The following is a 26093-nucleotide window of genomic DNA, read 5'->3' as shown; positions in this document are numbered from 1 at the left end:
CTAAATCATTTATATATATTATAAACAACAGAGGTCCCAGGACAGAGCCTTGAGGCACTCCACTTACAACATTTTCCCACTCTGACTTGATTCCATTTATACTAACTCTCTGTTTCCTTTGGTATAGCCATGCCCTAATCCAGCTTAATATAGCACCCCCAATACCATGAGACTCTATTTTTTTAATCAGTCTTTCATGTGGCACTGTATCAAAAGCTTTGCTAAAGTCAAGGTATACAACATCGCAATCCTTAAGAACATAAGAACATAAGAACAAAGGTAACTGCAGAAGGCCTATTGGCCCATACGAGGCAGCTCCTATTCTATAACCACCCAATCCCACTCATATACTTGTCCAACCCGTGCTTGAAACAATCGAGGGACCTCACCTCCACAATGTTACGCGGCAATTGGTTCCACAAATCAACAACCCTGTTACTGAACCAGTATTTACCCAAGTCTTTCCTAAATCTAAACTTATCCAATTTATATCCATTGTTTCGTGTTCTGTCCTGTGTTGATACTTTTAATACCCTATTAATATCCCCCCGGTTATGTCCATTCATCCACTTGTAAACCTCTATCATGTCACCCCTAACTCTTCGCCTTTCCAGTGAATGCAACTTAAGCTTTGTTAATCTTTCTTCATATGAAAGATTTCTAATTTGGGGAATTAACTTAGTCATCCTACGCTGGACACGTTCAAGTGAATTTATATCCATTCTATAATATGGCGACCAAAACTGAACTGCATAATCTAAATGGGGCCTAACTAGGGCAAGATATAGCTTGAGAACCACACCAGGTGTCTTGTTACTAACGCTGCGATTAATAAATCCAAGTGTCCGATTTGCCTTATTACGAACATTTATGCATTGATCCTTTTGTTTTAAATTCTTACTAATCATAACTCCCAGATCCCTTTCGCAATCCGACTTCGCAATCACAACACCATCTAGCTCGTATCTTGTAACTCTATCATCATTACCTAACCTCAGAACTTTACATTTATCAGCATTAAACTGCATCTGCCAATCCTTTGACCATTTCAAAACCCTATCTAGATCAACTTGAAGTGATAGTGAGTCCTCCTCCGAATTAATTTCCCTACCGATTTTCGTATCATCGGCAAATTTGCAAATGTTGCTACTCAAACCTGAATCTAAATCATTTATATATATTATAAACAACAGAGGTCCCAGGACAGAGCCTTGAGGCACTCCACTTACAACATTTTCCCACTCTGACTTGAGTCCATTTATACTAACTCTCTGTTTCCTTTGGTATAGCCATGCCCTAATCCAGCTTAATATAGCACCCCCAATACCATGAGACTCTATTTTTTTAATCAGTCTTTCATGTGGCACTGTATCAAAAGCTTTGCTAAAGTCAAGGTATACAACATCGCAATCCTTACCACTATCAACTGCCTCAACAATGCTAGAATAAAAAGATAACAAATTTGTTAAACATGAACGGCCATTTATAAAACCATGTTGCGACTCAATTATTAATTTATGTTTTTCAAGATGAAGACGAATTTTATTTGCTATTATAGATTCGAGTAACTTTCCCACAATAGACGTTAGGCTAATTGGTCGATAGTTAGACGCAAGTGATCTATCTCCTTTCTTAAAAACTGGTATCACATTAGCAACTTTCCAAAACTCTGGCACTCTGCCTGACTCTATTGATTTATTAAATATGGTTGACAGTGGGTCACAAAGCTCCTCTTTGCATTCTTTAAGCACCCTAGCAAACACTTCATCCGGCCCTGGGGATTTGTTTGGTTTGAGTTTTACTATTTGTTTAAGAACATCCTCCCTGGTAACTGCTAAACTCGTCAACCTGTCCTCGTCCCCACCCACATAGACTTGTTCGGCTGAAGGCATATTGTTAAGTTCCTCTTTAGTAAATACAGATACAAAATATTTATTAAAAATACTACTCATCTCTTCATCACTATCTGTTATTTGACCTGTCTCAGTTTTTAATGGACCTATCCTTTCCCTAGTCTTAGTACGATATAACTGAAAAAACCCTTTAGGATTTGTCTTTGCTTGCCCTGCTATGCGAACTTCATAGTTTCTTTTTGCTTTCCTTATCTCTTTTTTAACATTTCTAACCAGTTGTACGAATTCCTGTTCTAAAGTGACCTCCCCATTTTTAATCCTTTTGTACCAAGCTCTCTTTTTACCTATAAGGTTCTTCAAATTCTTTGTTATCCACTTTGGGTCATTAGTATACGATCTATTCAATTTGTATGGTATACTACGTTCCTGTGCTTTGTTTAGAATATTCTTAAATAAGTTATATATTGAATCCACATCGAAATCCCCATTTAAGTCACCTATCGCTGGGTTCATGTCTCGCTCCAAGACCGGCCCACACCCCATACCCAAGCCTTTCCAATCAATTTGACCCAAAAAATTTCTTAGGCTATTAAAATCAGCTTTTCGAAAATCTGGCACTTTAACAGAATTTTCTCCTACTGGTCTATTCCATTCTATGCTAAATCTGATTTCTTTGTGATCACTGCTCCCTAGCTCACTCCCTATTTCGATGTCATTAATTTGCGTTTCCCTGTTAGTTAACACTAAATCTAAAATATTATTTTCCCGTGTTGGTTCCTTAATGTGTTGCGTAAGAAAGCAATCGTCAATTAATTCTAGAAAATCTTCTGCTTCACTATTCCCTGTTTTGTTCAACCAGTTTATTCCGCTAAAATTAAAGTCACCCATGACATAAATACTGTTAGATCTAGATGCTCTAGATATTTCATCCCATAGATGCTTTGCTTCCATTCTGTCTAAATTTGGTGGCCTATATATTACTCCTATTATAATATTATTAGCTTTTTCGTTTAATTCAATCCAAATAGTTTCTGTGTGTGGCTCTGTTTTGATTCCCTCTTTGAGACTACATTTCAAATTGTCCCTAACATATATGGCTACTCCACCTCCTCGTCTAATATATCTATCTGTGTGAAATAGTTTAAATCCATATATTTGATATTCAGCTAATAGTTCTCTATTTTCTACATTCATCCACGTTTCGGTAAGTGCAATAATATCTATTTTTTCTGTGCAGACAACATAAGAACATAAGAACATAAGAACAAAGGTAACTGCAGAAGGCCTATTGGCCCATACGAGGCAGCTCCTATTCTATAACCACCCAATCCCACTCATATACTTGTCCAACCCGTGCTTGAAACAATCGAGGGACCCCACCTCCACAATGTTACGCGGCAATTGGTTCCACAAATCAACAACCCTGTTACTGAACCAGTATTTACCCAAGTCTTTCCTAAATCTAAACTTATCCAATTTATATCCATTGTTTCGTGTTCTGTCCTGTGTTGATACTTTTAATACCCTATTAATATCCCCCCGGTTATGTCCATTCATCCACTTGTAAACCTCTATCATGTCACCCCTAACTCTTCGCCTTTCCAGTGAATGCAACTTAAGCTTTGTTAATCTTTCTTCATATGAAAGATTTCTAATTTGGGGAATTAACTTAGTCATCCTACGCTGGACACGTTCAAGTGAATTTATATCCATTCTATAATATGGCGACCAAAACTGAACTGCATAATCTAAATGGGGCCTAACAAGAGCAAGATATAGCTTGAGAACCACACCAGGTGTCTTGTTACTAACGCTGCGATTAATAAATCCAAGTGTCCGATTTGCCTTATTACGAACATTTATGCATTGATCCTTTTGTTTTAAATTCTTACTAATCATAACTCCCAGATCCCTTTCGCAATCCGACTTCGCAATCACAACACCATCTAGCTCGTATCTTGTAACTCTATCATCATTACCTAACCTCAGAACTTTACATTTATCAGCATTAAACTGCATCTGCCAATCCTTTGACCATTTCAAAACCCTATCTAGATCAACTTGAAGTGATAGTGAGTCCTCCTCCGAATTAATTTCCCTACCGATTTTCGTATCATCGGCAAATTTGCAAATGTTGCTACTCAAACCTGAATCTAAATCATTTATATATATTATAAACAACAGAGGTCCCAGGACAGAGCCTTGAGGCACTCCACTTACAACATTTTCCCACTCTGACTTGATTCCATTTATACTAACTCTCTGTTTCCTTTGGTATAGCCATGCCCTAATCCAGCTTAATATAGCACCCCCAATACCATGAGACTCTATTTTTTTAATCAGTCTTTCATGTGGCACTGTATCAAAAGCTTTGCTAAAGTCAAGGTATACAACATCGCAATCCTTACCACTATCAACTGCCTCAACAATGCTAGAATAAAAAGATAACAAATTTGTTAAACATGAACGGCCATTTATAAAACCATGTTGCGGCTCAATTATTAATTTATGTTTTTCAAGATGAAGACGAATTTTATTTGCTATTATAGATTCGAGTAACTTTCCCACAATAGACGTTAGGCTAATTGGTCGATAGTTAGACGCAAGTGATCTATCTCCTTTCTTAAAAACTGGTATCACATTAGCAACTTTCCAAAACTCTGGCACTCTGCCTGACTCTATTGATTTATTAAATATGGTTGACAGTGGGTCACAAAGCTCCTCTTTGCATTCTTTAAGCACCCTAGCAAACACTTCATCCGGCCCTGGGGATTTGTTTGGTTTGAGTTTTACTATTTGTTTAAGAACATCCTCCCTGGTAACTGCTAAACTCGTCAACCTGTCCTCGTCCCCACCCACATAGACTTGTTCGGCTGAAGGCATATTGTTAAGTTCCTCTTTAGTAAATACAGATACAAAATATTTATTAAAAATACTACTCATCTCTTCATCACTATCTGTTATTTGACCTGTCTCAGTTTTTAATGGACCTATCCTTTCCCTAGTCTTAGTACGATATAACTGAAAAAACCCTTTAGGATTTGTCTTTGCTTGCCCTGCTATGCGAACTTCATAGTTTCTTTTTGCTTTCCTTATCTCTTTTTTAACATTTCTAACCAGTTGTACGAATTCCTGTTCTAAAGTGACCTCCCCATTTTTAATCCTTTTGTACCAAGCTCTCTTTTTACCTATAAGGTTCTTCAAATTCTTTGTTATCCACTTTGGGTCATTAGTATACGATCTATTCAATTTGTATGGTATACTACGTTCCTGTGCTTTGTTTAGAATATTCTTAAATAAGTTATATATTGAATCCACATCGAAATCCCCATTTAAGTCACCTATCGCTGGGTTCATGTCTCGCTCCAAGACCGGCCCACACCCCATACCCAAGCCTTTCCAATCAATTTGACCCAAAAAATTTCTTAGGCTATTAAAATCAGCTTTTCGAAAATCTGGCACTTTAACAGAATTTTCTCCTACTGGTCTATTCCATTCTATGCTAAATCTGATTTCTTTGTGATCACTGCTCCCTAGCTCACTCCCTATTTCGATGTCATTAATTTGCGTTTCCCTGTTAGTTAACACTAAATCTAAAATATTATTTTCCCGTGTTGGTTCCTTAATGTGTTGCGTAAGAAAGCAATCGTCAATTAATTCTAGAAAATCTTCTGCTTCACTATTCCCTGTTTTGTTCAACCAGTTTATTCCGCTAAAATTAAAGTCACCCATGACATAAATACTGTTAGATCTAGATGCTCTAGATATTTCATCCCATAGATGCTTTGCTTCCATTCTGTCTAAATTTGGTTAGAATGACAAGAGCATTTAATTCGTTAATTTTATTTCTTAGACTTCTACTGTTAGTGTAATATACCCTAAGTGAATTGTTATTTTGCGGACCTTCTCTTTCCCTGATCGTTTTGCCTAAGATGACTAAGTTAATTCCCCAAATTAGAAATCTTTCATATAAAGAAAGATTAACAAAGCTTAAGTTGCATTCAATGGAAAGGCGAAGAGTTAAGAGGTGACATGATAGAGGTTTACAAGTGGATGAATGGACATAACGAAGGGGATATTAATAGGGTATTAAAAGTATCAACACAAGACAGAACACGAAACAATGGGTATAAATTGGATAAGTTTAGATTTAGGAAAGACTTGGGTAAATACTGGTTCAGTAACAGGGTTGTTGATTTGTGGAAGGTGGGGTCTCTCGATTGTTTCAAACGTGGGTTGGACATGTATATGAGTGGGATTGGGTGGTTATAAATAGGAACTGCCTCGTATGGGTCAATTGGCCTTCTGCAGTTACCTTTGTTCTTATGTTCTTTATGCAGTTACATTCATTTTTATGTTAAAAGTTGTAGCATGGACGTCTGTCTTTTGCCTGGTCTTTGCCACGGACAGTCTTACCCGGACCACAGGACAGGTGGAATGCACCTCACTCACCACATAAATACGCCGAGATAGAGCGCGAATAGCCAGTCTTTCCCGAGCCTGTGAGCTACGAGTAAAAGTGGATCTACTCTTGCGATAGTCGTCGTTCAAATATTCCTCTGCTAACTGCAGTGGTCCCTACAAGCGACGATTCCCAAGTAGAATCGTTTCTTTATCTTTCAGAATACTGAGCCAACATGGGGAAGGCAGAAAAAGGTACGCCAAAAGATTTGGCTAATAAGATGAAGGCGAAGGGTTTGCAGAAGCTTCGGTGGTATTGTCAGATGTGCGAGAAACAATGCCGGGATGAAAATGGCTTCAAATGTCACACTATGTCTGAAAGTCACCAAAGACAACTTCTTCTCTTTGCTGAGGACCCTGATAAATACCTGGATAGCTTCTCTCAGGAATTTTTGGATGGTTACACCAGTCTCCTTAAACGTCGATTTGGCACAAAGCGTGTTCATGCCAACAACGTATATCAGGAATATATTCATGATCGACATCATATTCACATGAATGCCACGCAGTGGGAAACTCTGACAGATTTTGTTAAATGGCTTGGTCGTGAAGGTCACTGTGTAGTGGATGAAACCGAGAAAGGTTGGTACGTGGCTTATATTGACCGAGATCCAGAGACAATTAGAAGACAAGAGCAGATGAAAAGACGGGAAAAATTTGAGAAGGATGAGGAAGAAAGAATGCAAGATTTCATTAATAAACAAATTGAACTAGGACGCTCAAAGCTGGCTGAGGATGGTGAGACTCAGTTTACGGAATTACAACGTGATGAAGGGGAGACTATAGCTCTCAACATCAAGTTAGGAGGAAGTAAATCAGCTAAGCCAAAATTGGAAGGAAATAGTGCGCTAAAGGCACCTTCAACTAGCAAGATAAAGATTCAAGAAAAAATAAAAAAGGATGTTAAAAAGAGGACAGCTTTAGATGACATAATGGAAGAAGAGATGAGAGGGAAGAAATCCAAAGAAATTTATTCTAAAAGGCAGCTGGATGGAAAGTCGCAGTCTGAGGAAGGTCCTTGGTTGGTCAAAAATATTGTTGTCAAAGTGATTACAAAAGACTTAGGTTCCAAATATTACAAGCAAAAAGGGGTTATTCGAGAAGTAATTGATAAATATGCTGGTTTAGTGAAGTTATTTGAATGTGGAACTAAACTAAAACTAGACCAGGCACACTTAGAGACTGTAGTCCCATCCATAAACAGAAAAGTACAGATTGTTGGAGGTCGATACCGGGGACAAGAGGCTATGCTCAAAAGCATTCAAGAAGCGTCCTTTAGCGCCACTTTAGAGCTACAAGATGGCAAGATTATAAACGAGGTTCCATATGAACATTTAGTAAATTATATCACTCCCTAACGAATTAAAAAGTTGTCAAACCTACGAAATATTCAAAAGTAAAGTAAAGAAAATACCTAATTTCATCCTCATAGTTTCCTACCTAGTGCTTCAAACTCGCATTGTATCTTGCGCTACCCGCTCCCCCAAAAATATGTCTAAGCCACACAACTTTGTTTTAATCATTGCTATCATTTTATATCACGCTTTAATCATTGCTATCATTTTATATCATGCTTTAATCATTGCTATCATTTTATATCATGCTTTAATCATTGCTATCATTTTATATCATGTTTTAATCATTGCTATCATTTTATATTATGTTTTAATCACTGCTATCATTTTATATCAGTTGTCATGTTATGAACGCAAATTTCACTGAACAAGTCCGTTCAGTGCGTTTGCACTGAACGGACTACAGTGCACCTAGAAATAATCCTCAAATTATGCTACTATGTACCTGTTGATAATCATTAAACTTTACTATAATGGACCTCCTAGTTTTCTTACAATGTACCTGTTAACATTTTTCAATTTTGCTACAAATTACCTTCTTAATATTATCTGTTAGATTAAGGACCCACTATGCGTGTTAGTGACTTTACAAGAATGTAAAATATACTCTGTTATATATAAATGTTATATATACTCTCATAAATCCAATGTATCTTGTATTATATATATATATATATATATATATATATATATATATATATATATATATATATATATATATATATATATATATATATATAAAATAAAGATTCAAGAATTATATAAATACGCAATAAAAATAGAAAAAGTATGAGTACATAATAAACTAAACCTCCACGTACCCCTTTATAATTACTGGTGATCGCTCTCACGAAAGTATAAAGGTTGTTCCTCCGCCCGTGGCAGACAGCAGCCGACTGCCGCCTCTTCCACAAATATCGGGAAAGGATAACAAGGGAACGCCCACTCCGCCCAGCGACAAACTATCAGAACTACCATTTAATATGGTATTTACCTGAGGGGTCACTATCTCTAGTGCAGCACCGCTCCTGTGCCAGGTAAGTCTACTACGGGCTCACCATAGCCCGTGCTACTTGGAACTTGTTCTGAGTAGCTGAATCTATAACAACAACATATCTCTAGTGGCCTCGATGGGGACAAAGTCGGTGACTTGTTAAATATACCCAAGGAATTTTTTTTCCAGCCGTCAAATACTATAAACGATGTAGGCTATTAAAATTTATTGTACGTGTACCATTGTTTATAATGGTAATACTTACATGCTGCCATACATCACGATAGTCGCAAATCTGGCACAATGTTGAGATTTTTTTAGTATATGTTAACACTTTCTTGAACAATTCTCATTAGGTAAATATTAAAAGGTCACGAAATCTTAATTTATGGTTCAAGAAACCGTTGACAAAATTCTTGTTTTGACTAACCAGTAAAAAAAACATCGGTCACTTTGAAATTTTGTACGTTGTGCCACAACGTACAAAAAAATGTTGTACTAAAACTAATATAGAAAATGTGAATGATTTATAGAACAACATATTTTGTCCATTGGGGATTTTGACGTCAAAATGCTTTTATTTGAGAGGACAGGTTGTGAGAACCCTGCCCCAAGCTGTTATTTTTCTGCTCATTCCAATCCTCTTTCACTTTCCTCTATCTTTATCCCCCCCCCCCCTCACCACCTCTCTTCGTCCACCAACCCCCTCAACATTTCTGTCTTTTTTTTTCTCTATACTTCTTCCTATTTCGTTTTCTCCCTCTATACTTCCTCTTTCTCATACATCTAAATGTTTCATTCCCTGTTCTCTCATCTATACCTTCTCACCTTGACCCACTTTAATAAACAAAATAAGCTCTTGGAATAAATATGAACAATGAAACTTGAGAAAAATTGGCTACAAAAAAAAATCTCAAAGATGTCGATAATTTCCTGTCTCGGTAGATAATAAATTTTACGTATATATGAACAATGAGCCAAATGAAGAAACTATTTATCACCTAGTAATTAATATAATGAACAGATAGCACAGGAAATGAAACTAGGAAATGCATTTGGTATTTTCGAGTAATATCAGATCGTCATGAAATTCCTCCTCTTGTGTCAGCTCCTGCAGGATGCCGTGGTGATGGTAGGTGTGCATGATGTTCTTAGGACTACTGAATTGATCGTGGATCATAGTCATGAAGATCCTCCTGCTCTTGGGTCAGCTCCTGTAGGGTGGTAGGTATGGATGTTGTGTTCTTAGGGCTGGTGAACTTCTCGTGGATCATAGTTCGTCATGAAGCTCCTCCTGCTCTTGGGCCAGCTCTAATAGGATATCGTGGTGGTGGTAGGCGTGGATGTTGTACAGCATCTGTGCGTGCTCTGGGCTGGTGAACTTCTCGCGGTAGAACGATCCATCCTCGCCCAGCACTAACGTCTCTTGACTCTCAGTTGTAAACAGGGGCCAGTCTTCCCGAGGAACTCTGCCAAGAGATTACAACATTAAGTGAGAGTGTAGTGAACCGCTTATTGCATTAGATATTATATTTATTTGAATATTTACTAGCGCAGTGAAATATTTTGTATGTGTTAAAGCTAATAAAGTAGTCGAGAGACAATTTGCAGTAATTTTAAAATCATCATAGTTAATCAGTTTTAAACAAGGGATACCAAGAGAAAGATGGAGTTCGAAGAGTGGCCATAAAAAATAAGATTAATGAACAACAAATAATGAAGGTTAAAATACTGAAAAACATATAATGAAGGTGATTAAGAGCATATTCACAAAGAAATCACATTTACGTGAAGTATAATAAATTCTGTCTTCAGATAAATTAGACCCTTCGTTATTTCGAGGAATTTTTCCAGCTGAATTAAAACAAACGTGGTGGTTTCCGTTCCACTGAGTGCCCAAGAGTTAACCTTGTATCGCCGATACTCAATATAGTTAAACAAATCTTTATTCTAACATCAATTACATCACATAACAAGTGGCTGCAAAGTACTTTATGAACGTACCAGACCATAGTGTTTCGTATATGAGCCAAGGGCCAACGTTGTTTAAGATTCGCTACCTGGAACAAAAGGTTCCAAGTAGCACGGGCTATGGCGAGCCCGTAGGGCCAACGTCGCCCGTAAATCAACCTGAACATAACATTTCACAGAGTCCTCACCGCCCATAAGCATAGTTCTCCACGATGTCAATGAGATCCCGGCTGATGACTCGCTGCTCGCTGGAGAGGTTGAAGAGTCCGTGCTCCGGCAGGAGGAGCATCATCTCGTCCCCGTGGCCCACGGCGGGAGGCATGGGCGGCGCCTCTGAGGGATCCGGGTGGCGCAGAGTAAATAGTTTGGGTCCTCCCATGTATTCGAACCTGGCCAGGGATACAAGAGTGTGTTGTAAATGATACAAGTCATATTATACATAAGAAGGTTCGCTGACGGGTTATAAAGCCTACTTAACCTTACCTAACCCAGCCGAACCCAAGCTAAAACATCATAATCTAAGGCCCATTATTTACTGTTTTAAGCCTATTTACACGTTAAAATATACCTTCTTGTATATAAATAAATAAATAAAAGCCTGACATGTATGAATACACTCTGGTTTCCTGTCTCCCGACACAGTGAATTAGTAATTATATATAGCTTTGTGTGTACTTTGGTGCGAGTAGGTTGGGAACCTACTCGCGTACCACTTGTTGCTATTCATTCTTTATTTAAGAGCTCTACTTCCACTTTCAATAATGATGAGTACTGATCCTGGACACATGTCTACCAACCTTAACACGCGGGTCAACACGTGCTCTGAGAGAAGGTTGGCAGCACTGAGGATTCCCGCCTTGAACTGCAGGTCTCCAAACATCTGCAAGATAATATATTAATTATATTTGACAAAGTATTTGATACATACATTATCATAAAACAGGTTTCTCGATCTGTTACACCGTAAACAATGCAACTGTTTTGCCTAATCAGAAACGTTAGTAAACAACCCACTTACCTTGTCGAAGCAGATGCATAAATATCATCAATATTGCGGTGGTTTAATTTGTACTAATACGCCGCGAATTTAACGGATTGGTCGATTCAGTAAAAAAACTAAAAAAAAAAAACACTACCATTTTCAGTCAAAAATAGATGAGAGCATCTATTGTCATTAGTGAAGTATTAACACTGAGAAAAAGGTGAATAATATTGCAAAAGATCATAGATATTAGATAACAAAACTTTGCAAATATCCCTCGTCCATTTATTATATTATTCATAATATAGCAAGGAGCACAAGGCATTACACATAGCATACACTAAGAGTCATCCATAGCTTCGGCTTACTCAAAAATCCACAGATTAGGCTTGCTCAAACAGCCACAGATTAGGCTTGCTCAAACAGCCACAGATTAGGCTTGCTCAAACAGCCACAGATTAGGCTTGCTCAAACAGCCACAGATTAGGCTTGCTCAAACAGCCACAGATTAGGCTTGCTCAAACAGCCACAGATTAGGCTTGCTCAAACAGCCACAGATTAGGCTTGCTCAAACAGCCACAGATTAGGCTTGCTCAAACAGCCACAGATTAGGCTTGCTCAAACAGCCACAGATTAGGCTTGCTCAAACAGCCACAGATTAGGTTTGCATACAAATCCACAGATTAAGATTGTTAAAACATCCATAGATTAGGCTTGCTCAAATATCCACATATTAAGTTTACTCAAACATCTACAGCTTGCTGAAATATCCATACATTAGGCCTGCTCAAACATCCATAGATGCAGGGAAGAGGTAGTATGAATGACATAAATGACGTGACACGGTAGAATCCACTTCATTCTCAAGATTTAAATGAAGAGAAATACAAATTGTAATGTTTGATTCATTTGTAATTAATTATCATACTGAATCAAAACATTTCTGTATTTACACTGATGACAACTTACTTGTGATAGACCCGGGAGGATTTCGTCGATGTTGTTAAACTTAATTCCTGGAAAATAGAACTCCGCAAACTCTTCCTCGTGTGTTGTGAAGTCAGAAATATCTGTTGAGGATAAGACAATAATGTGATTACAGTACTCACCTAGTTGTGCTTGCAGGGGTTGAGCTCTGGCTCTTTGGTCCCGCCTCTCAACCGTCAATCAACAGGTGTACAGGTTCCTGAGCCTATTGGGCTCTATCATATCTACACTTGAAACTGTGTATGGAGTCAGCCTCCACCACATCACTTCCTAATGCATTCCATTTGTCAACCACTCTGACACTAAAAAAAAAGTTCTTTCTAATATCTCTGTGGCTCATTTGGGAACTCAGTTTCCACCTGTGTCCCCTAGTGCGTGTTCCCCTTGTGTTAAACAGCCTGTCTTTATCAACCCTGTCAACACACCGTGTGTGTGTGTGGATAGGCAGGCAGGAGGGTTACTAAGTAGACAAAATATTGAACTTCTTACAAGGAAGGAAGCATTGTGATGGTATGAAACATTGATTTACTATATCAACTATATGTAGTTTTTTCCTTGTAAATTAATGTATATATGACTCTTATTTATTATTTAATAAAGAGAAAAATAAATTATGCATTCATATCTACAAGTGCATCCACCTTTATTCTGGGGTAATATATTGACTTAGAATAAATATACTTTAGGCTTGTATTAAGAACACCCCCCCCCACCCAAGGTCCAACCACTGACCCCCCCCTCATGATGCAACCCCACAACAGTTGCCTAACTCCTGGATACCTCTTGACTGCTGGGTGAACAGAGGCATTAGGTGAAAGGAAACATGCCTAACCACTTCTGACCCACCCCCGGGGATCAAACCCGTTATAGGATTTCAATGATAACCTATAGATCCCGAATTCAATTCCCAGTGGGACAGAAATGGTTGGGCAAGTTTCCTTTCATCTGATGCGTCTGTTCACTTTCAGTAAATAAGTGCCGGGACTTAATCAACCGTTGTGGGTTGTTAGCCTGTGATGTACAATTTATATAGCCACTAATTACATGCAGCGTTTCGGTCATGTTTACAGCAATTACTGTATCGAGTTTTACATTTTGAGATAATACTTATCACCTACCGTTTTCCTTGAGTAACAACTCAAGAAGTTTACCGAGAAACTCCTGGTCATTCGCTAGCTTGTACTCCATCAACTCGTAAAATTCTGCAATACCAAAAGCATTCGTTAATACCACTCTGACCTGTATTAAAACAAAGATAATACAATAATTAGTTTTACCACCATTAAAGGTATAATCCATGGTTCGGTAGGCAGGAAACTAGTGCAAAAGTGTAAGCCAATTCTCTGGGGGCGGAGAAATTAGCTAGTCAGAGTAATCCATGGTTTGGAAGGCGGGGAAACTAGCACCAATTGTTGAACATACATAGATAAACATTATACAAAAGCCTCGTCCTTTCTTACCCATGTCAGTGTCGGTAGCTATAATAAACTTAATATCTGATAAGCCCTTCAAGCTACAAATCTGAAAATAAAGGAATTGACGATTTTTTTTGACGATGTTTCGCTCCGTCCATTATCAAACTAGCCGACGACTTCGCCGGCAGCAATCAAAATAGTCAATTCCATTATTTTCAGATTTGTAAGTTAGTAGTCTAATTTTCAGCCATGTTACTGCAACTATCTGGTTACTGAACGTACATAAACGTCATATAACAACCTGGGTTGCTTTTGTCCCCTCACCCATGTCAACGAGGTAGCTGCCGACATCTCTGGTCACGCCCATGAGGACGGGCACCTTGTGGAAACTGCCTTCAGTGAGGCCCTTGAGCGGGTGCTGGTGAAGGAAGAGGCTGCTCTCGTCGCTCTGCTCAGCCTTCTGCACGTGCGGCGCCAGCCTGTGGTTCCCCACCAGTGGGTCGCGACCCTGTAGTCACCATATTAACTGTTAACTCCAACAAATTTAAAACTAAATTCACTTATTTATTTAAGTTATGCCCAAACGCTCTGGGTAATTAGTGGCTTTATATGTTATACAATTGCTGTACCTACTATGTAACCACTGTAGTATATGTACCACTGTATTTTATAAATATTATTATTAGTATTATAGTTCTCACAACAGCAAACACGTAGCAAACAATCATTTATATTTGTATTTTTTGCATTATTTTAATTATTATAATTATTTCAATCCTTGGACTTGGCGGTAGAACGACGGTCTCGCTTCATGCAGGTCAGCGTTCAATCCCCGACCGTCCACAAGTGGTTGGGCATCATTCCTTGCCTCCACTCCATCCCAAATCCTTATCCTGACCCCTTCCCAGTGCTATATAGTCGTAATGGCTTGGTGCTTTTCTCCTGATAATTACCTATTATTAGCTCTCTCGAGTCTGGTTTGTTTTGTTAGTCCTGAGGCCCTCAACCTTACTTAGTTCCAAGATGGGTTTTTGTCATTTCAACTTTCTCCGAAGCAATTTACCTGAGGGTTACTAACAATAGTGGTTTCGGCGGGGACAGGAAGCTGGCGGCTTGTCGAAGGTCCCCTCATTTGCACACAGAAATCACAATAGCGTGATGCATCAAATGAGCAAATCCACAAGGGCCGTGATGAAGTTTCGAACTTGCGCTCGGGATGATCCCAGACGCTGCCTTAGTCGACTAGGCCACGACATGGTAAAAGAATTGTAACCGGGAGTTCCACTGACCTCACGCGGATACTGCAGCCTCTCCTAGACACAAACCAGGGTTTCACATAAATCCCCCATGCACTCGGGCTCTGCCAACAAGCTGTTCTACCTCTCCGCCCTCACTTCAATACACTCATCTTCAGAAGACCCTGTCTCCTCATCTTCAGAAGACCCTGTCTTCTGAAGATGAGGTCACCATCTTCTTATGGTCTTTTGAAAGTGATGCCTCAAGGCCTGGATACAGTAGTCCAGATGGTGGAGGGCTCACCAAAGATTTTAAGGGCCTTAATAACCACCACCTTTTCTTTGAAATTAGAGGCTCCTAGGATTATTAGTCCAAAGATTTGGTTGGTTTTTTTCCTATCACAACTCTTGCTTGTTTATCGTTTCAATGGCTGGTGTTTCATAACTTCTTTAGGTCCCTTTCTCCAAAAGTCTGCTGCACAGGCATTGTTGGTACGGTAGTCATGATAAGTAATGGTATGTATATATACAACATCTTGCATTTGTTAATATTGAAAAGCCTTTGCCTGTCTTCTGACTATTCGTGGAGATCATGTATTGTTTTTCGAAACCTGAATAGTTTCCGCTCCCGATTTTACCTTAGATTTTTATATCATATACAAATTTGATGGTGGATTGTGATTTTGTCATCTATATTGTGTATCTATTACAAAAAAGGGTTGGCCCTAAAATGGAACCTTGTAGTACTCCACTCAGAACATTTTCCCATCAGATTATCTTCCATTCAGTTCAACTCTTAGCTTTATTTTAACAATCTGTTATATCTATTTTTACCCATTTTATTTTTATCAAAAGCTTTATTGAAGCCGACGTAGATTACATCTACTGGAAGTCCTTTATTTGCATATTTGCTGCCGTTTCCATAAATGTAAACAGCTTCGTTAGGCACCGTTTCCAGAAATGTAAACGGCTTCATTAGGCACCGTTTCCAGAAATGTAAACGGCTTCATTAGGCACCGTTTCCAGAAATGTAAACGGCTTCATTAGGCACCGTTTCCAGAAATGTAAACGGCTTCATTAGGCACCGTTTCCAGAAATGTAAACGGCTTCATTAGGCACCGTTTCCAGAAATGTAAACAGCTTCATTAGGCACCATTTCCAGAAATGTAAACAGCTTCATTAGGCACCGTTTCCAGAAATGTAAACAGCTTCATTAGGCACCGTTTCCAGAAATGTAAACAGCTTCATTAGGCACCGTTTCCAGAAATGTAAACAGCTTCATTAGGCACCGTTTCCAGAAATGTAAACAGCTTCATTAGGCACCGTTTCCAGAAATGTAAACAGCTTCATTAGGCACCGTTTCCAGAAATGTAAACAGGTTCGTTAGGCACCGTTTCCAGAAATGTAAACATCTTCATTAGGCACCGTTTCCAGAAATGTAAACAGGTTCGTTAGGTGGGCAGGATTTATTGTTGACACAATCTATATTGTTATCCTTTTACAAGATTGTAAAAAGATGGTGTAATGTAAGGCCGATTTGTTTGTAGTTTCCAATCTAGGGGAAATTTTCCTTTGTCAAGAATTCATCGGACAGTTCTTATACTATTTTTTAACGAGGTAGGAATAGTGAATGAATTGGTGGGGGGTTTGAATATTGTTGCCTTCGTTTTCTATATTGCTGTGAAGCCTATAATATCCTTTGGTAAAAGCTTGTGAAACTCAAGAATGGGAATCTGATATTGATGATGAATTACTATATTTCTATTGTTATAATTATTATTAATAATAGTGACAGATTCAGAGAAACCCCAAGTCGAGAGTACCTGGTTGTAAATCACTTAGCAGGATGTGTTTCAGTGAAAACTAGTAGGCTAAGGCTTAAGATGAGCTAACAAGAGTCGGCTCCTGTACGCTGCCTAAACACACTAATATCAAACAACGTTTCGCCTATAAGGACTTTATCCAATGCAAAAATCTTTCCTCTACAATTAAAACCTATCTTCTTTGTGTTTGCATTATGATTACCATCAGTATTATAAGCTTTACCTCGATAACAATTTGAGTAGGTTCGAGGAGCTCTGCCTGGTCGAGCTCCTGGAGGCACTTGAGGAAGAGACTCTGGTCGTAGGCTGGACACTTTAGTATGTTGGCCAGAATGAGCATGAAACGATGGGGCCTGGAGTTGAGTGCCCATGGTGACAATGGCGACCCGGACAGTGATAACACGCGCTGGAACAGACCTGTTACACACCTTCGTTACTAGGCTTATTGAGCACTCACAGTGGAACAGACCTGTTATACGCCTATGTTACTTGGTTTATTGAGCGCCTACACTGGAACATACAGTACCTATAATTCTAGGCTTATTGAGCACCCACGGTGGAACAGACCTGTTAGTCACCTATGGTAATAGGCTTACTGAGCCTCTACAGTGGGACAGGCCTTTTGCACACCTACGTTACTAAGCTTACTGAGCAGATATAGTAGAAAAAATCTGTTGCACACATCCACGTTACTATGAGTTTATTGAGCGTTAAGGGTGGAACATTGCTAGGCTCAATTTAGTTTATTATACACCTAGTTATTCCTATCCCGTGAGTAGTAATGGAAAATGTTACAGACACAAAAACAAATCAAGAACTGAAGGTAAATACAATAATGTAATTGTTACTATGAACATTAGTACTAACGTTGGATCAGCCCAATAACGGACGTGCGTTACTAAGTTTATTAGTTAAAATAAATATGCACGCTGTAATGTTTAGATAAATTCGTGAAATGATTATGGGCAAACACCAAAATCTTGATTTGATGAATATCATACAAGTAAGTAAGTGGTTATCAAAAGAAGGCACCAGGGCGGGAAGGCTATGTAGCACCAGAATATCATACGAAAACAAACCAAATCAGAAATTCGAGTGGTGTCCCACCTTGCGATAGCGGAGACAGCATGTGGTAGATAGCGGCCGCCCCGCCTCCACAGTCTCCAGCAAGGGTGACTTCCTCAGGATTGCCGCCAAAGGCAGCGATGTTGTCGCGCACCCACCGAAGTGCTTCTACTTGATCCAGCATCCCCATGTTGCCTGGAATGCGTCCGGTGCTGGTGGCGAGAAACCCTGGAAAAAGGCTTTGTTAATGAGATTGTGCAGCCTAACAAGAGTCATTATACATTTTTCATTACATTTGGGAGTGTAATGTTACTCGGTTCGTATTTATTCGCTTGACTGAGGGCCATTTGTATCCTCAATATATATATATATATATATATATATATATATATATATATATATATATATATATATATATATATATATATATATATATATATATATATATATATATATATATTCAATTTATATACCACCTTGTGCATCTGTTTGGTAGCGTGTATCATTTTCTTTAACGAATAAGCAATACCTGAGCATCTAAACATATCATCTCTTAGCAATTGTGACGACCTAAACCTATACATTCTATATAAGAACAAAACTGATCCTTGTGAATATTATTCCTAGTAAACCTTCCTGCGTAATTGCTAGACATAGACAGCATAACTATATACAGCCCATCCTCCTGTTTTGGTAGTATTTAGCATAGTAAATATACCGACGTTACACGCAATTAGAAAGCAGAAATCTGTACTATTGAAATTGGACAAACTGGAAAATATTTTCTATGTTGCAAAGGCAAACTAAACTAACCGAACCTAACCTTCCTAGGCCTAATACACGCTATCTGAGGCCTAATTGAGTATATATGTGCTAGGCTTATGAATATTTAAGATTGTTTTTAAGCTTCATATTTGTTCGGCTCTATAATCTGAATAGTACAAAATTCTATTTTTTAATTCCTTAGTACGTCAATATTTGTACCATGTTGCACGTTATAAAAATTACTATATAAACAGGATGGGTTGCTCTATAGCCATATCTTACTATATTTAATTCGTTTCTAATTCGCGAATATTAAATTTGGATGATTGTGTTAACTTTTATGACAATTTTGTTAAATATTTTTGTAATTGAGCAGTAAACTGGATTTGTAAAGTGATTGGAACAGAAAACCTATTAAAATACACATTATAATTTAATTACGAAAAAGACCCTTAGAAAAATTAAAATTACACTGCAGCATTAGCATACTCACTAGAAATTACATATACTGTACAACTATGTAACAAGATTAGCATAACATTATATCAAATTACCAATAATAACTTTTTAAACTAACCAGCTAACTATCTTTTACAACTTTCTGAACGATGATACTCAGCCTAGATACTAATATTATCACATACAAGAGTTGTGGTACCTAAGAGACCCAGTCGGTACTGGGGAATGACGAGGACGATGTCCCGGTCCATCAGGAAGGACTCGTCCAGAGAGGCGGCGCCGCCCACCACGAAGCTGCCGCCATGGAGCCACACCACCACCGGCAGACTCACCACATCATCCGGAGCCGGCACCTGCCACATGCCTCGCCAGGGGAAGCAGGTGGACCGCCAGAGGAAGCAGGTGGACCGCCAGAGGAAGCAGGTGGACCGCCAGAGGAAGCGGGTGGACCGGCAGGTGGACCGCCAGGGGAAGCAGATGGCACGCCAGATAAAGTGGGTAATTATATGTTAACGAAGAATCATGATACATTGATCTTATTATTGCGAGGATAACATAATTAGCCTAGTCTAAATTGATTCTGTTGTCCATAGGCCACATTTGTATCTTCAAATCTATATCAGTAACATAGAATGCCTGTGTTTGTCAGAGGTTGGAAGCCTCGCCCAATTATCCACGATGGATCATAATGGGTAGGGGAGTGTCATAGGCTAGTTGGTTTCGGCCAAAGTGAAACGCTTGAAGAAATATAATTTATAGAGAGACTTCCTTCCCTATGCGATTTTCCTAAGTCATAATATTTGTTGTGTTATCCGTAGAATTGTTCAGCACTTACAATGCTTCTAAATAATATATTTTCTGAGAGAGGGAGAGGACGAGGTGGGGAACAGGAAAAGGCAAGGGGAAAGAGACCCGGGCACAGCCGGCTACCCCTTTCTATTTAATGTACACTAAGAACATGAGTAATGAAGACATGACAGAAGTATACAAATGGATAAATGGGTATAATAATAGGGATATTAACACAATGCTATATACATATATAACAATAAAACATGAAACAATGTATACAAACTGGATAAGTTTACAAGTTCAAAATACCTGGGTAAATACTGGCTTTGGACCAAATTACTGATAACGTAGCAGATGTGGGTTGGCTTCATTCTTACAAGCTTAGGTTAGATATGTATAATATGAAAAGACTTTGGCTTGGGTATAAATAGAAGCCGTCTCGCATGGGAAAATTAACTACCTCTCGCAGGACGAGTACCAGGTGCACAATAAATTACCTCTCAAAATGAATACGAGGTACACTATAAACTACCATCTGCAGGATGAATACAGTTGGCTTTGTTCTCGACCCACAACCATGGATCCCGAGCTTAATATCCGTGCGGGAGAGAAATGATTGGGCACGTTTCCTTTCACCTGATGCCACTATTCACCACTATTCACGCAGTAGATTGGTACTCGGGAGGTAGGCAACTTTTTTTTTATTATTATTTTCTACCACAGACGTGGCCACACATTTACCCACACCAGCATATATACATTTTCTTCTGTCCTCCATGGACAGGGTTAGAGATCTGTTAAACATATAGTTCAGGGATTTATTGAACAATCAACCACACAAGGTGATTGTAGTGCTTCTAAAATGCTAAGTTAACCTACATACGAAAATACATAGATACACAGATTTACGTCTGCCCTACATAAAGTGTTCGATGTATATATGTATATTAATGATTCAGAGGCTTCCTGACCCCAACAACAAGAATTTAACTTACCACTCTACCGAAGCTCCCTCGACAAAGACAGACACCCACTCACACAAATTACAAGGAGTGCAATTAGCAATAATTACCTTGGGAGTGTATACATATAAATTGAGACAATCCTCAACACCAGCAGTTATGCCGAGGGCGGCCTGAGCGCACGGCTGTTTGGGCTGAGTAGCGTCCAGCACTCCTGACCATTCTGCTCCGGCAACCGTCGGCTGAAATCACAATAGCGTGATGTATCAAATGAACAAATCCACAAGGGCCGTGACGAGGATTCGAACCTGCGTCCAAGAGCATCCGCTGCCTTAATCGACTGAGATCGATTAACCCTCCAGAGGTTAATAGGCCTAAGCCCATCATCAAATAAACCTAATACATTTAAGATGTATATGATTGTATAACAGAAACAGATTGACTGTGCCCTACGGTAACAATTTTTGGTATTTACTCTTAAAATATATTTGTACTAATTACATTTTCCTTACCATAAATCTGTTCTTTCCAACTGGCGGCTGGGCGTAAGGAATGGCATTGAAAGCGTGGTATTCCCGCCCACTCTGGCTCTGCCTGACCGCGCCCCTTACCACGCCCCCGCCCACCGTTACCTCGGCCGCACATGCACCACGCCCACACCCAACAACCAACACCCACGCCCACACCCACGCCAAGCCACGCCTCATATCCGCAGTCGATTACCTTTGTCTTTTCAGTTAAGAACAATCGACCATTCCTCTGAAAGAAAAATATATATTATCTTTACATTTTAATTTTGTATATAAAGTTTTATTTATGCCAAAAAGGATATAATTATTTGTGAATTATTTCTTCAAGAGTAACTATCAGGTTAGGTTAGAATGCAGCGAGGGAGGGGGGTGGGGGGGGGGGCGGGAGGTTAGACTCAAGTCTTTAACATTCCTTCAATTCACAATTTAAGTGGTGTAGCAGATCTACAATAAAAAAAACTAAGCCCGCATTACTATGTAGGAACCGGAAAGATTTCTATATATAATGGACGGATTGAAGAAACGGTGCCTAGGAACCATCGGGGATCGAACGCCGACCATGCAAAAAACCTACCTGTCCAAGCAGATGGCCATAGCAAATGTAGAGAATACAATAAAACAAGTTATTAAGGAACTGGACATTACTTCGGAATAAAAATGATGGCTTGTTAATTAACAATTTAAATCCCGTTGAAATCAAGTTATCTTGAGATGATTTCGTGTCCCTGCGGCCCGGTCCTCGACCAGGCCTCTACCCCCAGGAAGCAGCCCGTGACAGCTGACTAACTCCCAGGTACCCATTTACTGCTAGGTAACAAAGGCATCAGGGTGACCTCTGCCCATTGTTTCTCGCCGGCGCCCGGGATCACGCGTCCAGTGTTCTGTCCGCTCAGTCACGGGCTCCCGTCCCTATATATGGCAACCGTTACATGAGCTGTGTATTTTAAGTTAGATTCAGGGTAGCCTATGAATCTATAGCTTATGTACCACCCCGTTCTCACAATAGACATGCGTCTAAGTTGAAGCAGTTTTGCCTAACCTTAAGCACTAAAGTTCTATGTATAGTTAGGTGCGGATTAGGTTATGTGGCTAGGTTCTGCATGTTGGCCATTATTGGGATTTGCAATAATTACATGCAACCCGTCCTCACACTAGGCTGTTTAAAGCAGCAGCCGTCCTCCCTACACGCATTCATCAATTTTAACATCCAGTGTATTAAAAATAGGTTTGTTCTCATATATATAAATTAATAAAATTATACATAAAAATTATATGTATAGTTAAACGTAGGCTAGGTTAGGTGTTTAGGTTCTGTTGGTAATTATTTGTATTTGAAGTACGTGGGTGAAGCATTTATAGAACTGCAACCCGTCCTCGACTCAAGTCCATTACATCCAGCGGTCAGCTCCACAGACGCATTCATAAATTTTTACATGATGTTCATTCAAAACAGGATTTTTCTCAGATATAAATTATTATAATATATTAACATATTGTGCATATATAGATTAGGTTAGGTGTTTAGGTTCTGTTGGCGATTATTTGTATTTGTAGTACGTAGGTGAAGCATTTACAGCGTTGTGGTTCGAACAAAATTCGTGTTAATATATCATAATATGAATTTATATTTGAGAAAGGGTCTGTTTTGAATGAACAATGTTAAAATTAAGAACATAAGAACATAAGAACAAAGGTAACTGCAGAAGGCCTATTGGCCCATACGAGGCAGCTCCTATTCTATAACCACCCAATCCCACTCATATACTTGTCCAACCCGTGCTTGAAACAATCGAGGGACCCCACCTCCACAATGTTACGCGGCAATTGGTTCCACAAATCAACAACCCTGTTACTGAACCAGTATTTACCCAAGTCTTTCCTAAATCTAAACTTATCCAATTTATATCCATTGTTTCGTGTTCTGTCCTGTGTTGATACTTTTAATACCCTATTAATATCCCCCCGGTTATGTCCATTCATCCACTTGTAAACCTCTATCATGTCACCCCTAACTCTTCCCCTTTCCAGTGAATGCAACTTAAGCTTTGTTAATCTTTCTTCATATGAAAGATTTCTAATTTGGGGAATTAACTTAGTCATCCTACGCTGGACACGTTCAAGTGAATTTATATCCATTCTATAATATGGCGACCAAAACTGAACTGCATAATCTAAATGGGGCCTAACTAGAGCAAGATATAGCTTGAGAACCACACCAGGTGTCTTGTTACTAACGCTGCGATTAATAAATCCAAGTGTCCGATTTGCCTTATTACGAACATTTATGCATTGATCCTTTTGTTTTAAATTCTTACTAATCATAACTCCCAGATCCCTTTCGCAATCCGACTTCGCAATCACAACACCATCTAGCTCGTATCTTGTAACTCTATCATCATTACCTAACCTCAGAACTTAACATTTATCAGCATTAAACTGCATCTGCCAATCCTTTGACCATTTCAAAACCTGATAGTTGATAGTTGTGTCTTTATAGCTGGATAGAATGGACTTGGTCTGAGAACGGGTTAATGTGTTCTCGCATACAAAAAGATCGTTAACCAAGCCGCTAATTCAAGTTAATCAAGATGTTAATTTAATTCCTACAGCTGAGCAAAGAAGTTTAGGCCCTATTGCCTTTCACCAGATGCCTCTGTTCACCTAGCAGTAAATAGGTACCCAGGTGTTATGTATCTTGTGGCTTCCATCCTTGGGAGGGTCAGTAATTGGCCAAAAGGGACCTTGATAAACCTAACAGTCACTTGTTCCTGGTTAATAACAATGGAAAACGTTGGGAACAATGGGGGGAACATTTGATAAGCCGCCGGCTTCCTATCCCCATTGAGGCCACTAGAGCGGCCGTTAGGTAAAATCAGGTAAATAACAATCCAACTATGACGGGAAGGCGCTCACCTGTGTACAGCTTGGTGGAGGCAGACGGGTGTGTGAGCCGGCGGAGGGCTGGCTGGTGAGTGAGACCCGCGCCACCTGCTGCAGCACACTTGTGTATAGGTGGTGCAGGTGGTGCAGGTCACACGCTGCTCCCATGTCCTGGGACACCACGCTGCTCCCATGTCCTATTATACATGCAGTACAAATATATTTTGAATGAGTTAAGTTGGTTGAGCCTACAGCTCTATCAACTGAGCCACCATCACCCCATAATAGGAAGGATTCCTGAGGCACTTATCTGCTGTCCAACTGGCACTTTAGGACTTTCCTGGGGTGTCACTTTGGCTTGAAGGTGTTAGGTGATCCACCTCCTAGTCATATAGGTTGCTATCCACCATATCGTGTATAATAATATTTCATTCACCTGGATCATAGAAGTCTTGAACCGCACACCACAGAAGCAGCAGTCTGCAGCTCTACCAACTGAGCCTAAGAAAGAAACGAGAAACTTAGTGGACCGGCCAGAAATTCTAGTTATTTGCTGAATATTTCAACATTCGAATATATAATTTGGAGTCGAGTTAGTTATTATCTTTTATACTCTTTAAATATTGTATTATGAAAGGAAAGGAACTATCAGGAGAAAGCACCAAGCCATTACGACTGATTAGCACTGGGAAGAGGGTCAGGATAAGGATTTGTGGATGGGGGGTGGGGAGGAATGGTGCCCAACCACTTGGACGGTCGGGGATTGAACGCCGACCTACACGAAGCGAGACCGTCGCTCTACCAGCCCATGTAGTCAGGCTACTGTATTATGAAACCCGCGGAGATTAAGATTAGATAAGCTCATTAGAAGTTATAGAAAAGCCTCGCTAAGTGTGGGATTGTGTCAGGTGCGTACTTGAGACGGTACTAGTACAGTGGCTGTACGTTCCTCACTCACAATTGAAGGTCCTGTGTTCGATTCCCATGCGGGACAGAAACGATTAAGTTCGCTTCCTTTCACTGATGTCTCTGTTCACCTTGGAGTAAATAGGTACCCGGGAGTTAGGCAACTGTTGTGGAGTTGGTTCATGGGGAGGGTCAGTGGTTTAACCTTGGGGGTGACCTCGATATCGACACAAGTCTAAAGTATACACATATATACACAGGCTTCCTGTCCCCAACAAAAATGAATTATACAGGTTAACGGGACTTCAGGATTATAAAATAATTGTTCGATATTCTTTACAACACAAGAAAATATGAACATACAAGAAACGAAATGTAATTAGTTATTATAAATTGATTATTTGGGTATAGCTAAGTATATCGCTACGAAAAGATGGAAATAAGGAAATAATTAAATAAAAAAATTAATACATGTTTGGTTAAATATGACTGCATTGCTGGCGTCATTGATCTTATAGTGTAAATTTCTATGCTTCTAATTTCTTAGTATCAGTAAAAAGAATAGCAATCAAGTTATTAAAATTCAAGGTAAAGAAACTAGTAATTATTGAAGAATTTATTTTCTACGTTTAATTCCTCTCTGGAACTTCTTCAGATA

At 39.2% G+C, this 26093-nt stretch overlaps 1 protein-coding gene and 1 pseudogene across 1 annotated transcript; one reads left to right on the top strand and one right to left on the bottom strand.

Moving 5' to 3' along the window:
• Positions 1-5691: 5691 nt before the first annotated feature.
• LOC123772012 (DNA/RNA-binding protein KIN17 pseudogene) lies at positions 5692-7672 on the top strand (annotated as a pseudogene).
• A 1202-nt stretch (positions 7673-8874) lies between these two features.
• Positions 8875-24663, bottom strand: LOC123771951 (cocaine esterase). Its single transcript, XM_069337733.1, has 12 exons — positions 24563-24663; positions 21632-21878; positions 21230-21361; positions 19565-19718; positions 18184-18369; positions 17300-17493; positions 14343-14526; positions 13722-13805; positions 12586-12686; positions 11432-11514; positions 10823-11023; positions 8875-10132 (listed from the first exon to the last, which is right to left on the bottom strand). The coding sequence occupies exons 2-12, from the start codon at positions 21824-21826 to the stop codon at positions 9934-9936; spliced, it is 1713 nt and encodes a 570-aa protein (XP_069193834.1). The 5' UTR covers positions 21827-21878; positions 24563-24663; the 3' UTR covers positions 8875-9933.
• Between the last annotated feature and the right edge of the window lie 1430 nt (positions 24664-26093).

Source organism: Procambarus clarkii, chromosome 38 (genome assembly GCF_040958095.1).
Source record: "Procambarus clarkii isolate CNS0578487 chromosome 38, FALCON_Pclarkii_2.0, whole genome shotgun sequence".
Lineage (NCBI taxonomy): Eukaryota > Metazoa > Arthropoda > Malacostraca > Decapoda > Cambaridae > Procambarus > Procambarus clarkii.
This window is presented reverse-complemented; position numbering and strand designations above follow the sequence as displayed.